At 40.7% G+C, this 14,047-nt stretch overlaps 1 protein-coding gene across 4 annotated transcripts in view; it reads left to right on the forward strand.

The window, feature by feature from the left end:
* Positions 1-14,047, forward strand: part of LOC116045528 (SPHK1 interactor, AKAP domain containing) — a 65,293-nt gene that overhangs the window by 48,568 nt on the left and 2,678 nt on the right. For 3 of the 4 annotated variants that reach the window (XM_031293189.2, XM_031293188.2, XM_031293190.2), the window contains 8 exons: positions 58-117; positions 494-634; positions 1,650-1,920; positions 2,861-6,248; positions 7,804-7,965; positions 8,966-9,049; positions 9,297-9,346; positions 9,849-10,033. In XM_031293189.2, coding sequence (XP_031149049.1) covers positions 58-117; positions 494-634; positions 1,650-1,920; positions 2,861-6,248; positions 7,804-7,965; positions 8,966-9,049; positions 9,297-9,346; positions 9,849-10,033 — 4,341 coding nt within the window. The remainder of the gene's footprint in view (positions 1-57; positions 118-493; positions 635-1,649; positions 1,921-2,860; positions 6,249-7,803; positions 7,966-8,965; positions 9,050-9,296; positions 9,347-9,848; positions 10,034-14,047) is intronic. The other variant, XM_031293191.2, reaches the window with a different exon arrangement.

Genomic DNA, 14,047 nt, shown 5'->3' on the forward strand with positions numbered 1-14,047 from the left:
CTTTCCGTTCCCACTGTCACTCTAATGTGTTGTCCTTCTCTTTTTTGTCTCTATCAGATCTGTTTTGTAAATCTGGACCCTCAGAAAACGGACTATCGTGATGACAAAAGCATCAAGGTTAGCAGAATCCTCATCCCACATTATTTCCCTCCTCTCATCCCTCATGCGTTATCCCCTTTTCTTTCCCGCCCACTTTTCATCTTCCAGGAACTCTGTTCTCCGTATTTCACATTTAGTCAATAGCTCAGTTGCCATGGAATCAAAATCATTACCCATAATTAGAGGGTTGATTTGTTTAGATAATATGCAGATTTTGCAGCCTTTTGCAAAAAGAAGCTTCAATAAGCATTGCACATGGCTTCTCACAGTAAGAATTGTATAACTTTGTGTCTCTGAGTTGGACCCAAAGAGAATGCATTACATCCAGTTTTGAAGTCTCTTGAAGAAAAGCTTCTTTTGATCATTGTCTCTGTGCTCGGCATGTCTCCTGCAGAAATTGGCATCGGTGTCTCCAGACCTGCCAAAGCTCGTTGAATTGCTGACTGTCCACCAGCCGAAAGAAAATGAGATCCTACTGCTCGGTGGCCTAGAAGCCTCAGACACTTGCCAAACACACCCACTCTCCCCGTCTCAGGTGAGTTTGCGGTGATGTCTTCAAATCCTTCCAAGTATTTTTAGCCTTTGAATTAACTGGCCGGGAGTGCGAGGCTGAGAGTGCAAGCTTTTGTCCTGCAATTTTGTTAGATTAGATTTGAACCTTTTGTGCTAGGAAAAATCCACTGGAGGAACCTCATTTATTTTATCTACTGTAGTAATTCTCCCACATTCATTCCATTAAAAACATCTCATCCTCTTTAACATGGAACCACGTAGTGGACAGAAAACCAACAACAGTGGATGACATTTTTTAGAATTCTTTGAAACTTTAAATGGACAAAAAAAATAAAAACACAAACTATTGCTGCTGACTTATATCTCTATCTGCTTTTGTTGGTAATAATCTTTGAATGCAATGTTCCCTTACAGCCACTGACCATCTCATAGACTTTTTGAAGCTCTCCAAATACATCATTGTATAAAACCACTGTTGCCTGAGGGGCCTTCATGGACAATTAAACTTGCATGAGCAGATCCAATGAGTTAATGTTATATTGAATAAAAGGAAGAAAAAAAGGCATGAGAGCAACATAAACCCACTGAGCCCGGAGGTTTAGGATGTTTATATTATTATTTGGTTACACTTTACTTGAAGGTATCTACATAAGAGTGACATGACACTGTCATAAACATTATAAACAAGTCATAAACGTTTATGACATAACGCTTCTCTATGGTTAGGGTTAGGGTTAGAGTTAGGGTTAGGGTTAGGAATCATGTGTCATGACAGTGTTATGTGTTCATGACAGTGTCATGTCACTCTTATGTAGATACCTTCAAGTAAAGTGTTACCTATTATTTTGTGACTGTAGCGCCCACTGTGTGTTTATGCATGAATGGTGTGTACCTTTGTGTGTGTGTGTGTGTGTGTGTGTGTGTGTGTGTGTGTTTGTGTGTGTATATATATGAACTTTGTATATACATAATGTGTGTGTATTTATGTGTCCCTTTGTGTGCAATGCATAATAGGAATCTGTGCATGTTCCATTCAGGGCGGACAGCAGCAGCAGAGAAGTACAGGTGTGTGCCTGGTTCAGTGTTCAGGGCAGAGGCGCTCCACCCAACCTAGCAACATCATCTTTGAGATCAACAAGTTCCTGATTGGTCTGCAGTGGGGAAAGGAGCAACAGCTTCAGCAGGGCCGAGCAGCCAGGCAGAGGATCGATGACGACACTAATCGTTCCATCTCGTCCATAGAAGAAGACTTCCTGACGGCCTCAGAACACCTTGGTGATGACAGCGAAGATGATGGTTTCAGAAATGGTGAGCCTCATTACCTCCAGAGAAAAATTTGACCACATACTGTGCAGTAGAAGGGGCTGCAGTGAAGTGGCTGTTCCAAAACATTGTGTGATGTGATGGCGTTTTCCTTGAGCAACTGAGAATACAGAAAGACCTCAAAAATAGATAGAAGTGTGATCCTGATTTTAAGATTATCTTTAAAAACTTTAAAGAACATCATGTGCAACCACCATTATCCACATCATGTAGTTTGTTCAGTTTCTTTTAACTGTAATGTTTACAATAGTGTTGAGGCATGACTGTATCATTGTTAGTTAGGTCTTAGATCATCAAATGATGATAACATCTATCTTACTTAGATACTGTAGTATTGTAAAGCTAGCAAAATACTAACATCTATCTTACTTAGATACTGTAGTATTGTAAAGCTACAAAAATATTGCAGTGTAAGATACGGTGAAAAGCCACGTCAACAAAGTTCAAAAATATGTTAACTACTCTGACATTATTGCTGACATGAAACTAGAACTCAATATATAACATTGTATTTGTTTTTTTGATCAGACTCCAAGTTTATAAAACAAATATTGAGTTGAATGAAAACCTGTATTTCCTCCGGGGGTTACAGCAACACTACAGAGGCAGTTGTGTAGCAAGTACTGAAAGTTTTCTATAGTGACTGAAAATGTATAACACAAGTAAGAAGTATATATGTATTGCCATTGTGTTATCCCAGTAAATAATGAAATGTGTTAGATGGAAATAATTCTCTAGAATTTTGTTCAAGGGGAAATTGAATGCCAAACAAGACATGACCCAGCTCCGTTATTCACTGAAGGGTTAAATAGGGTAATGTACTCTTGCTGTGACACTTTGAGAAACTGGTGGAGCTGCTTTCTAATCAATGTGGTGGACATGTTTCATTTCCTGTCTTTCTCCGTTTTCCCCTGTCTCTTTACAGAACCAGAGAGTGGTGACCTGGCAGAGAGCTTGGTTGAGATCGCACAGAAACACTGCGTCAGACTTGCATGTCATAGGGGACAGCTGGCCCATCATCAGAACAGGGAGGAGGCTGAGGTGAAAAGGGAAGGGCATCGGCGAGCAAGCCTCCATACTAAGGAATCAGCTGGTCACTATGCCACCAATCTGGCCGAGTCAGTACTGCAAGATGCCTTCATACGCCTCTCCCAAGATGAAACCTCTTTTGTCTCGGAGGCTGCTGTCAGCGTGTCCCTCTCTAGTTGTCCTTCCAATGCCACTGGTCCATCAAAGACCAAAGAGCCTTCCCAAAAGCGCACTTGCTCTTTTGAACTCCCCAAGATTGTTATAGTTCAAAGCCCAGACAGTTCTGACGGGACTGCAGAATGGCCAGAAACTCAGGTACCCCATGTGCCTGACAAGGATATCACTGCCGAAGCTAGAGAGATGCCAGACAATGGGACACAGGCTCACATCCCCCATCATAATGGAGGACACCCATCCAAACATGTAGAGGTGGCTTTGGCCTGTGCTGCCAGTGTCATTGGCACCATTACCAACCCACAGCTGACAGAACAGCTTGCCATGAATTCGACCTCAGAGGAAGATTCTGAGGAGGAGCTGCAGGAACCAGAGGAGAGAGGTGACTACTCCTTCTCCTCAGCCATGTGTGGGATGGCTCAGGTAGCTGGTGCTGTAGCAGCTGTAGAGCTAACAGAGGAGTCTGGGGAGTGTGGCGATTCCGAAGAAGATTCCGCTGAAGTCTACACGGCATCCCGTGGTCTGATGTCTGCTGCAGAAGCCTCTGCAGCCATCACGCTGCACTGCAGTGTGGCACAGGGTACCAGCGTCGAAGCGTTTCGTGCCAACATTGCTGAGGTCCTACACAGGGAAGCAGCTGAGGTGCTGACTCAGCCACAAGGCTACAGGAGTGTCGCCCACCTGCTGGAGGCCACACATAACAAGATAGTAGATGGCATTACTTGTCCAAAACAATCCTACACAGATGAAAGAGAGATGGATGACTTGATAAATGAGGTGGCAGACAGCCTATTCAAGCATGCTTTAGAGAAAGCAAAAAAGCAAAAAGAACTGGAGGGTACTGGAAAAGATGCGCCAGGCCTTCAGGGTTTTCTGCAGGAGAGTGTTAACAATTTGCTGTTTGATATACTTTGTCTGACACAGAAGAAAATTAGTCACATCTCTAGATGTGACCAAGGGTCATTTGAGATGCAAGAGGGTGATACCTGTGCTAGGGAACCTGCTACCACAAAGGAGAGTAGGGATCCATTAGGTCAATTACAGTGCTTCATTGGCCATGGCCAGTCCACTAATTGTGAGAACCACTGCGGCATACTACACTGCACAGATAAGCTTCCCATAGTTCCTGGGCTGAAGGAGAAATATGTGCTTGAGGAAAGTGATATAATTGGATCTTCCTCTACAGCACACAGCAAAGAGCAGCACCAGTCATCATGCAGACAAAGTCAGTCTAAATCCACCTATTTGCCTGCTAAGGACTTCTTTGACCACCAGCAGATCCAACAGGGCAGTGGTGCCATTAGAGAACCTTTGAGTGAAATTCAAGTTCATAGCACAGACAGGAGGGGGCGTCTAGTGACAGGCAGCGACAGCAGACAGGCCTCCCTCACACCCCAGTCGTCCTTCAACTCTTGCAGTTCTCTGCTCTCTTGGAGAATGGAGTCAGAATCCAGGACACCTATTACTTGCTATGCTGATGATTTGGCTGCTACAGTGGTGTCTATGGCCACAGAACTGGCAGCAATCTGCCTGGAAAACAACACTGGGAAACAACCCTGGTTCTGTGCCCTAAAAGGGATGTCTACCGAAGGGCCAGAAGCCTACTTGATCCCTGCTTGCTGCACAGTGCTCAGGAGGAAAGAGGCTCAGAGCAGCAATGCTGCCTCCAAGAAACATCGGGCACCACGCCTTAGTGAGATCAAGAGGAAGACGGAGGAGCAACCAGAGCTGATGGAGCGGCTGGTGAACAGGGTGGTGGACGAATCAGTAAACCTAGATGAACCGCAGGACCCATTTGCTCTCTTTGCCTCTGAAGTCACAGCCAGGATTATGAACTGCCCTGAGCTTAATGTGGTGGATACCTCCAAAACAGGCCAGCCACGCAGTAGGTTGCAGTGTGAGAGGTGGAGCCGTGGGAAGGCATCTAGTTATGAGAGCATTCCAGAAGAAGACGCAGACCCCTCAGGCACACTCAACACCCTGGGCCTTGGAAGTCGGTTAGGTCAGAACTTGAGCCGTGGAAGCTCAATCTCTAAGCAGTCCAGCTGTGAGAGCATCACAGATGAGTTCTCACAGTTCATGGTAAACCAGATGGAGACTGAGGGAAGGGGCTTTGACCTTCTGCTGGACTACTACGCAGGGAAAAATGCCAGCAGCATTCTGACTGCAGCTGTACAACAGGCTGCATCAAAGAAAAATGGTCACCTTAATGTCAGGACCTCATCCTGCCTGTCCAAACAGTCTAGCACAGAGAGCATCACAGAGGAGTTCTACAGGTTTATGCTTCGGGACATGGACAAGGAGAACCGAGAGTATGGCATCGCCAAGACTAAGGAGTGGAGCAACAGCCTGTTCCCCCCTTCCCCTAGAACACCCTTCTGTATAAGACAGTCCTCTGTCCCAGACCGGCGCTCCTCAGACTCACGACTGACTGTCAACTCACCCATTAAAGCAAACTCTTTTGATGGATTCGCCCGCAATGTGCATGGAGACACGCTAAATATCTTCCCCACCAACTCAGTGTCAGCCACAGGACTGTGTAAGTCAGACTCCTGCCTCTATCAAAGGGGTAAGACTGACCATATTACTGATATGCTGATTCATGAGACCTGGTCGAGCTCCATTGAGTCCTTGATGAGAAAGAACAAGATTATTGCTGATCCAGAGGACAGTATTGAGCTGGAGGCTGCAGGAGACTCCCAGCCCCATGTGCAGCAGTTTGCCAATCGGCTGGCAGCTGACATTGTAGATATAGGCAGGTCTGCACTGGGGGGCCAGCAAGATGTAGCTGGGGGTCCACCTGGGATGCTCTCACAGCCGCACATGCCTGTCGGTGAAAGGAGGAGGGGGTTCAAACAATCTCATCTAAATTGTAGTCGGAGAAGGTCCAGTCAGGAGCAAACTGGTACTACAGTAGCGTCTGGGACGAGTCATAGCAGCTCACCCCGCATGAGGGGCCCCAGAGATGTGCCACTGATCCACATTGAGGGAGATCAGAGGGATGAAGAGACTATTTTAAACCCTGAAAGGACAGGAGGAGGACTTCAGGAAACACCCCCAGACGTGTCAACTACCAAACGTACGGAGAGAGCTACGGCCAACGGCAGCAGGTAGTACAGTGCTCACTGTCCTTCTGTGTGAGAGTCAGACGCCTCCCTTCAGGCAGAACGTTTGTTTTTTATAGCCTAGCACCAGAATCATCATCATACTAGATGTGAAAAGTAGAGATGAATCTGTATTAAAAGAGAGAGAGAAATAAAGAATCACATGTTGTTTTTTTAAAGTAAAAATTAAAAGCTGTCTGAGAAAATTAGCACTAAACAAATGTAGTCCAGGCCCTACAAATGTCCAAACTATTTTTAGAGATTTTCTGATCAAAGAGAGGTACACAAATCGTCTGTACATTCACTGTGAAAATGTATCTATTTCAGTAGTGTGTGAGGTTTGATAAACCTTTAGTTAGGCTGTGACTCACACTATCTGGGTGATGAACTGTGTGTGCAGAAAGCTTTTAGTGCCTTCATCTTTTATCCACTATGGGGCTGTTTGACTCACCTTGATCGGTACAAGCTGCACTTATATTTGGCTCACCCACTAAAACCACAAGACACTCAATATGTATTTAGATTACATTGACACAACTAAAATAGCAAGGAATTTGGGTGTCACATTAGGTTAAAGCTTGCTTGGGAGAAGATGTTTGGCAGCTTTTGGAAGAATGGTGTTTATATAAAGTCAGTTAATTTGTAATAAGGGTATGTAGTCCTTCTGATTACATATTAGACATGGTCAGTCTTACATGTTTTATTCAAACTAGACAAAATCAAAGACAAAAGTCACTCTAGTTCTAAAAACTCAAAGTTTCTGATTGGCAAAGACATTTTAGTGCATATTCTGGGGGTAATGACGACTGGAGCAGTTCATAGTGCGTCTCAGTCTGGAGTCAAATGAACCTGCTGAAAATGTATAAGTGGAAAGAGCTGCTAATATGCAAGATAGGTATATAGAGGAAAGTGAAAATGTAATAGCCATATGTAGGGAATCAGTTGGAGTGTTTTAAAGACATTCAGATCCTCAACATAAGACTTGTTCAATAGTAAATGAGAGGAAAACAGCTGAAAGGCTCCCAGGCCTCTGGAGAGTCACAAGACATGCTCCTTTTCACTTTACAATACATGTAATCCAGGAACAAGTGGAGTGCATCTGTTTGTCCCCTGTGTAAGAGTGGAACGCAATCACTCGCCTAGTCAATAAAACCTGATTTCCCTCTGGAATTGTCGAGGATGGCAGCCCTCAATCATCTGATTATGACTTAATTTAATCAGTTTCCTGAGAAACACTGAAATCCAACAGTGCTGCTGTGGAGTGTAGTTTGCTGATGCACTAAAGATATTGAAATTAATTAGCTTTTTTTTATGTGGTGCATAGGTATTTCAAGTTCCAAAGGCTTGTCATTTGTTACTGTACTCTATAATTTTTAGAGCCGAAACTGTCCCAATACTGCCTTCACTCCTTAAAATGCATTTTAGAAAACTTAGGGTTATACATGATGAACAGAGGAACATTGGAACGACATTGGGGAAAAAAGTAACTACACATTGCAGCAGACATTGTGCAAAACTATGCGATGGTCATTCCCACCATCTTGCGGTTTGCTCTCCCCAGCAGTGAGAGGGAAAGGCCAGCTGTGGCGGTGGCTGCAGTAGTGAAGAGCGACAAGCGTTCTATGAGTGCTAGCAGTGAAGAGAGCATGGGGAGCTGGTCCCATATAACCCCCGAGGATGACCCCCACGAGGAGACCAGTAGTTTTATCCAGCTGAGTGAGGGGTCAGTAACCGTTGCTCCTTGATACTGCTCCAAACACTGCTGCTCCCACCCTCACCCCACTCTCATTGGCCCATTGCTACTGACACTTGTGCTCTCCTGTGCCAATGCCAATTTACTCCCTGCTGCTGCAATATCCACACCTGCTAAGGCGGTGTATGGCAGAGAGCTCACTTCATAAAGCCCTCTTCATAGCTCACATACAGGGTTAGACCCTGCCTGCACCTCACGCACAACTGCTTGCAGTAGTAGGCTGCAGTGGTATGGGGCAGTGACCTCACATCAAAAGTCTTTAGTTCAGAACACTTGCCTCACCATACTCTGCTTCATCAAATTCCCATTCGTTTTAGCCAACTACACCAATTTTTTCAACTTTGAGTCACTGCTCTGTGCTTGCTAGTTGAAAAAGGCTAACTCTACCTTAAAAGCAATGTATATGTTTGTGATTATGTATCAAATTATATTACAAACACCAAAGTAAGCATTGTTAACTGCATATTTAAATGCATTTACTTCTAAAGACACTGATGTGTGGATTAGAGTGAAAAGGGGAAGCTGCTCAGTGTGGCAGTGATTTAAGATACTTGCTTTTTGCTTAGTTAACTGCAGTAGTAGTTGTCTGCACCACCATAACACTCGCTGTACCTTGTAACCTTTCCATCTACCTGCTTACTTTAACTTCACCTCATTCCCCGTTCCATGTTGTGTGACACAAGGGCACGGCTGCCAGCCCTGCCTGTCCACCCTACCCGCCTAAACTACCTCCAAATCTCCTCATCTTCATATTCAGACAGGCTTACTGCTGGACAAAAATCCCCAGTTCTCCCACTTAGAGAGTCCGATACTGCTGCAGCTGCTATTTATATGTTGATCACTCGCTAATGACCAACATGACCTGCATCATTGCGCCTAGTTATTGTTCTCTTCACAAGAAGGTGGTCATGTACCATGTCTTGAGATAACATGCAAATGCTCCTATCTGTTTTTTTAAATTGGTTAACAGGAATGGAACCAGCAGCGCATCCAGCCTAGGCCTGGCAGACATGGACGCGTTTTCTGATGTGCTCACTCAGAGCACAGTAATCAGGTAACTGTCACAGGCCATTGCTGAAGTATTTCTCATTAATGTGTCTCTCTGATGCCCGTTATCATTTTTTTTCTAATAAGACAGAACAGCTGTAGATATATTGCTTTTTCTCATTTTCTCACCTAGAGAACAGCGATCAGGTGTCCTGTAACTGTGACAGGCTGCTGGACTAATACTCATCCACATGACAGATTCCTAAAAGTGATACTGTATCTTATTTCAATTGGTATTTTTTTTTCCCTCACAGTGAGGAGACAGAGAAAGGACATCTAGCAGGAACAAAGGAAAATGTCTTTGGTAAGTGCAGTGATGGATTCTCATTTCCTCTCAATGTTATCAACTTCCTAATTATTCACCTTCTTGGTCAGCTTTAACATCTGGCTACTAACCAAGAGCTGTTGAGTGACTGGATGTGCAGTAAACTGGGTCTGTGATTAATGGATGTGCTTGAGCAAAGGCAATTCTCCTCTTTGAGTTAAAGATAGTCATCAATAATTGAAAAGGGACCATAGTTCCAGAAGTGTCTCAACACAAAGTTCATCTTTGTTTGATGACTTACACTCCAACAAAGATTATCTCGAAGCAAAACTGAACGCAGGATATTTCTATTTTACGAAGCTGAACGTGCTGTATGATCGCATGCAAAGCTTTGGCACGTTGGCTTTTGATGTCCAAGCAAGTATAGAACAGAATGACATGTCTGCATTCATACAGGGCTTTGATGGTGTAGAGAACATAGTTAACATTCAAGGTGTGTTATAAAAACATTAGTGCATTCCTGTTACCTTTGTTTTTTCAGAGAGCAGTTCAGCGAGGATGGCAGGCAGCAGTAGCAACCTCAGGGCGCTGTTGGTGGTAAACTGCGACCTTGAGCCTGAGTGTGTGGACTCGGAGCTGAGACTGGCCCTGCAGTGGATTGCTGCCTCCGAGCTGGGACTTTCTGCTCTCTACTTTAGGAAGACCAAAGAGAAGAGGGTTGCAAAGGTAGGTACAGCTGTCAAATCAAAAATATAAAAGCAGGGGTAAGGGCTGCACGATATATCAGGTTTTTTTATCGTCATCACGATATCAACTGGCGCATGAACACATCGCGAAAGCCTGTGACATATCGCGAAAGACACTCAGAGATTTTTTGTGTCCAGCAGAAAACTGCACTTAATAATGTAACTATCACTCCTTTTTTAGTGGTGCCTTTTATATTTAATTCAATGTTCAATTTGTTCAATAAAAGAATGTTGGAAATGATTACCTTTTATTTGTTTTAAATTCAACAAGCAATTTGTTGTATTTTAGCAGAATACTGAAAGCAGCAGAAATGCAGAACTGAGTACCCTTTAATATGTTTATTTATTGCAAGTAATATCGTTATCACGATATTCAACGACGTTATTGCATATTTTCCTCATATCGTGCAGCCCTAAGCAGGGGGACCCATTTTTCGATCTAATGTTACTGATTGTATAGTTGTCTTTGGTTATTATAACCCTGTTGCAGGGCAGGAGACAGGATTTTAGAGATACTGAGATTATGAGGTCCCCCCCTAAATGCACATAGAAAATTATGAATCTTATTTTTTCCATATACTATACTATGATTTTTTAAAACATTCTATACTATGACTTTTTCGACATACTATACTTTACCTTTTTATAACTTTTTTTCGACTTACTATACTACGACTTTTTTTGACATACTATACTACGACTTCTTTTGTCTTCAGTAATGTGAACAATAAATACAAGCGGATTATGAGCTACACAAATAGCTCAGTGAGATAAGCTGCTAGAGATAAAGGGAAGATTGGAGGATGAGGCTTCAACTCTTTAATATACTATGCCTTTTTTGACATACTATGATATGACTTTTTTATAACTTTTTCGTCATACAGTACTATACTATGACTTTTTTTCGACATACTACACTATGACTTTTTACGTGTTCAGTAATGTAAACAATAAATACAAAACCAGACCAATATGTTGTGAGCTTTACAAATAGCTCAGTGAGCTAAGTTGCTAGAGATGGAATGAAGATTGGAGGTTGAGGGTTCAACTCTTCAACAGACTATGCTATGACTTTTTTTTTCGCACACTACACTTTGACTTTTTTTGACATACTACACTATGACTTTTACATTTTCAGTAATGTGAACAATAAATACAACGCCGAACCAATATATTGTGAGCTTCACAAGTACCTCAGTGAGATAAGCTGCTAGAGATAAAATAAAGATTTGAGGTTGAGGGTTCAAATCTTCAACACATTTTGACTTTTTTCGACTGACTATACTATGACTTTTTCATGATTCTTTTCAACATAATATACTACGACTTTTTTTATTTTTTCGACTTACTATACTATGAATTTTTTACGACATACTATACTTTGACTTTTTAATGAATCTTTTCCACATGCTGCGCTTTGACCTCTTTTGACATACTATACTATGCCTTTTTTATGACTTTTTCGACATACTATACTATGACTTTTTAATGATTCTTTTCCACATACTATACTTTGACCTTTTTCAACATAGTATACTATGCCTTTCTTATGACTTTTTCGACTTACTATAGAGAGCCGAAGTCACGCCCTTCTACTTCCAGCCAATGGGACCTATCTTTTCGAAAAAATATGAACGAGAGTCAATGGAGAGATAATAATTATTTTTTTTATCCCGTTTGAATTGAGCCATGGATTACAAATATGATGTTCAGCAATTTAAAAGATAATGTTTCAACCAAAGAAAGTCTCAGTTTATTGTTAAACTGTTGAAATATAAGACTGTGAAAATACGTAATTAGAAAGACTACACACTTCAATGTCACATGGATGACGTCTCGCTGAAGCTACAATGTCTCTGTGTATCGTACCGGGGACGTAACGTTACTCAAATGAGCAGATGATCTTGCTTGTTCTTTTGCTTATCTGCTGAAAACACGTCACTGGATAAAACACATCAGGTAAGATAACGTTACATGTGTTGTGGATCAGAGCTAAGCTAGCTAGCTAGTGAGCAAGCTGAGCATCAAGCTAGGTTAGGTAAATTGTGTGAGACGAGAGATGTAGTTCACTGAGCGGTTTCAAACAAAACTAAGTGGTCATATAACAAACCTACGGCGAACTGAGACTTTCTTCGGTTGAAAAATTATCTTTTAAATTGACGAACATATTTGTAATCCATGGCTCAATTCAAACGGGATCAAAAAATAATTTGCCTCTCCCCGTTCACTACCATTCATATTCTTTCTGAATTAAGGTCCCATGAGGTCCACCGGAAGGGGCGTGACTTCGGCTCTTTATACTATGACTTTTTTATGACTTTTTTCAACATACTATTCTATGACTTTTTCATGATTCTTTTCGACGTACTATGCTTTGTCTTTTTTCGACATGCTATACTATGACATTTTAGGACGTTTTTTCTACATACTATACAATGACTTTTAATGATTCTTTTCCACATACTACGCTTTGGCCTTTTTTGACATGCTGTACTATGACTTTTTTAGGATTTTTTTTCTACATGCTATACTATGATTTTTTAAACTTTTTTTATGACTTTTTTTCGACATACTGTACTATGACTTTTTAATGATTCTTTTCCACATACTACGCTTTGACCTTTTTCGACATACTGTACTTTGACTTTTTTAAGACTTTTTCAACATACTATATATACTTGACTTTTTTCACATTTTTGACATGCTATACTATGACTTTTTTTAATCACTTTTTTCGACATACTATACTGTGACTATTTTCGATATACTAAACTATGACTTTTTTTTGATATACTAAACTATGACGTTTTTTCACTTTTTTCGACATACTATACTATGACTTTTTTTTAAACTTTTTTCGACATACTATACTACGACTTTATCACTTTTTTTGATATACTCGACTATGACTTTTTATCACTTTTTTGTCATGTGACTTTTTCATGATTCTTTTCGACAAGCTATACTATCACTTTTTTAATCACTTTTTTTCGACATACTATACTATGACTTTTTTTAATTACTTTTTTCGACATGCTATACTATGACTTTTTTCAATATACTAAACTATGACTTTTTATCACTTTTTTTGACATGTGACTTTTTCACGACTTTCGTGACTATGACTTTATCTTTTTTTTCGACATACTATACTGCGACTTTTTTTTAACTTTTTTGACCTACTATACTATGACTTTTTTTGATATACTAAATTATGAAATTTTTATCACTTTTTTCAACATGCTCTACTTTGACTTTTTTAGCACTTTTTTCGACATACTATACTATGACTTTTTATCACTTTTTTCGATATACTATAGTGCAACTTTTTAAAAACTTTTTCGACATACTATACTGTGACTTTTTTCGAGATACTAAACTATGACTTTATCACTTTTTTCAACATGCTATGCTATGACTTTTTTATGACTTTTTTCGACATACTATGACTTTTTAATGATTTTTGTCCACATACTATGCTTTGACCTTTTTCGACATACTACACTAATGACTTTTTTTTATTACTTTTTGACATACTATTCTATGACTTTTTCATGAGTCTTTTCAACGTACTACGCTTTGACTTTTTTCGACATACTACACTATGACTTTTTTATGCCTTTTTTTTCGACATACTGTGCTGTAACTTTTTTCGACATACTATACCATGACTTTTATATCACTTTTTTTTCCGACATACTATACTATGACTTTTTTTCGATATAAAGTATTACTTTTTTATCACTTTTTTTACGACTTTTTGGTGATTCTTTTCGGCATACTACACTATGACTTTTTTATCACTTTTTTGACATACTCTACTATGACTTTTTATCACTTTTTTCACATGTGACTTTTTCATGATTATTTTCGACATACTATACTATGACTTTTTATCACTTTTTTCGACATGCTATACTGCAACTTTTTTTAAAACTTTTTTCGACATACTATACCATGACTTTTTTTTAAACTTTTTTCGACATACTATACC

The sequence above is a fragment of the Sander lucioperca genome, chromosome 5 (genome assembly GCF_008315115.2).
Source record: "Sander lucioperca isolate FBNREF2018 chromosome 5, SLUC_FBN_1.2, whole genome shotgun sequence".
In the NCBI taxonomy this organism is placed as follows: domain Eukaryota; kingdom Metazoa; phylum Chordata; class Actinopteri; order Perciformes; family Percidae; genus Sander; species Sander lucioperca.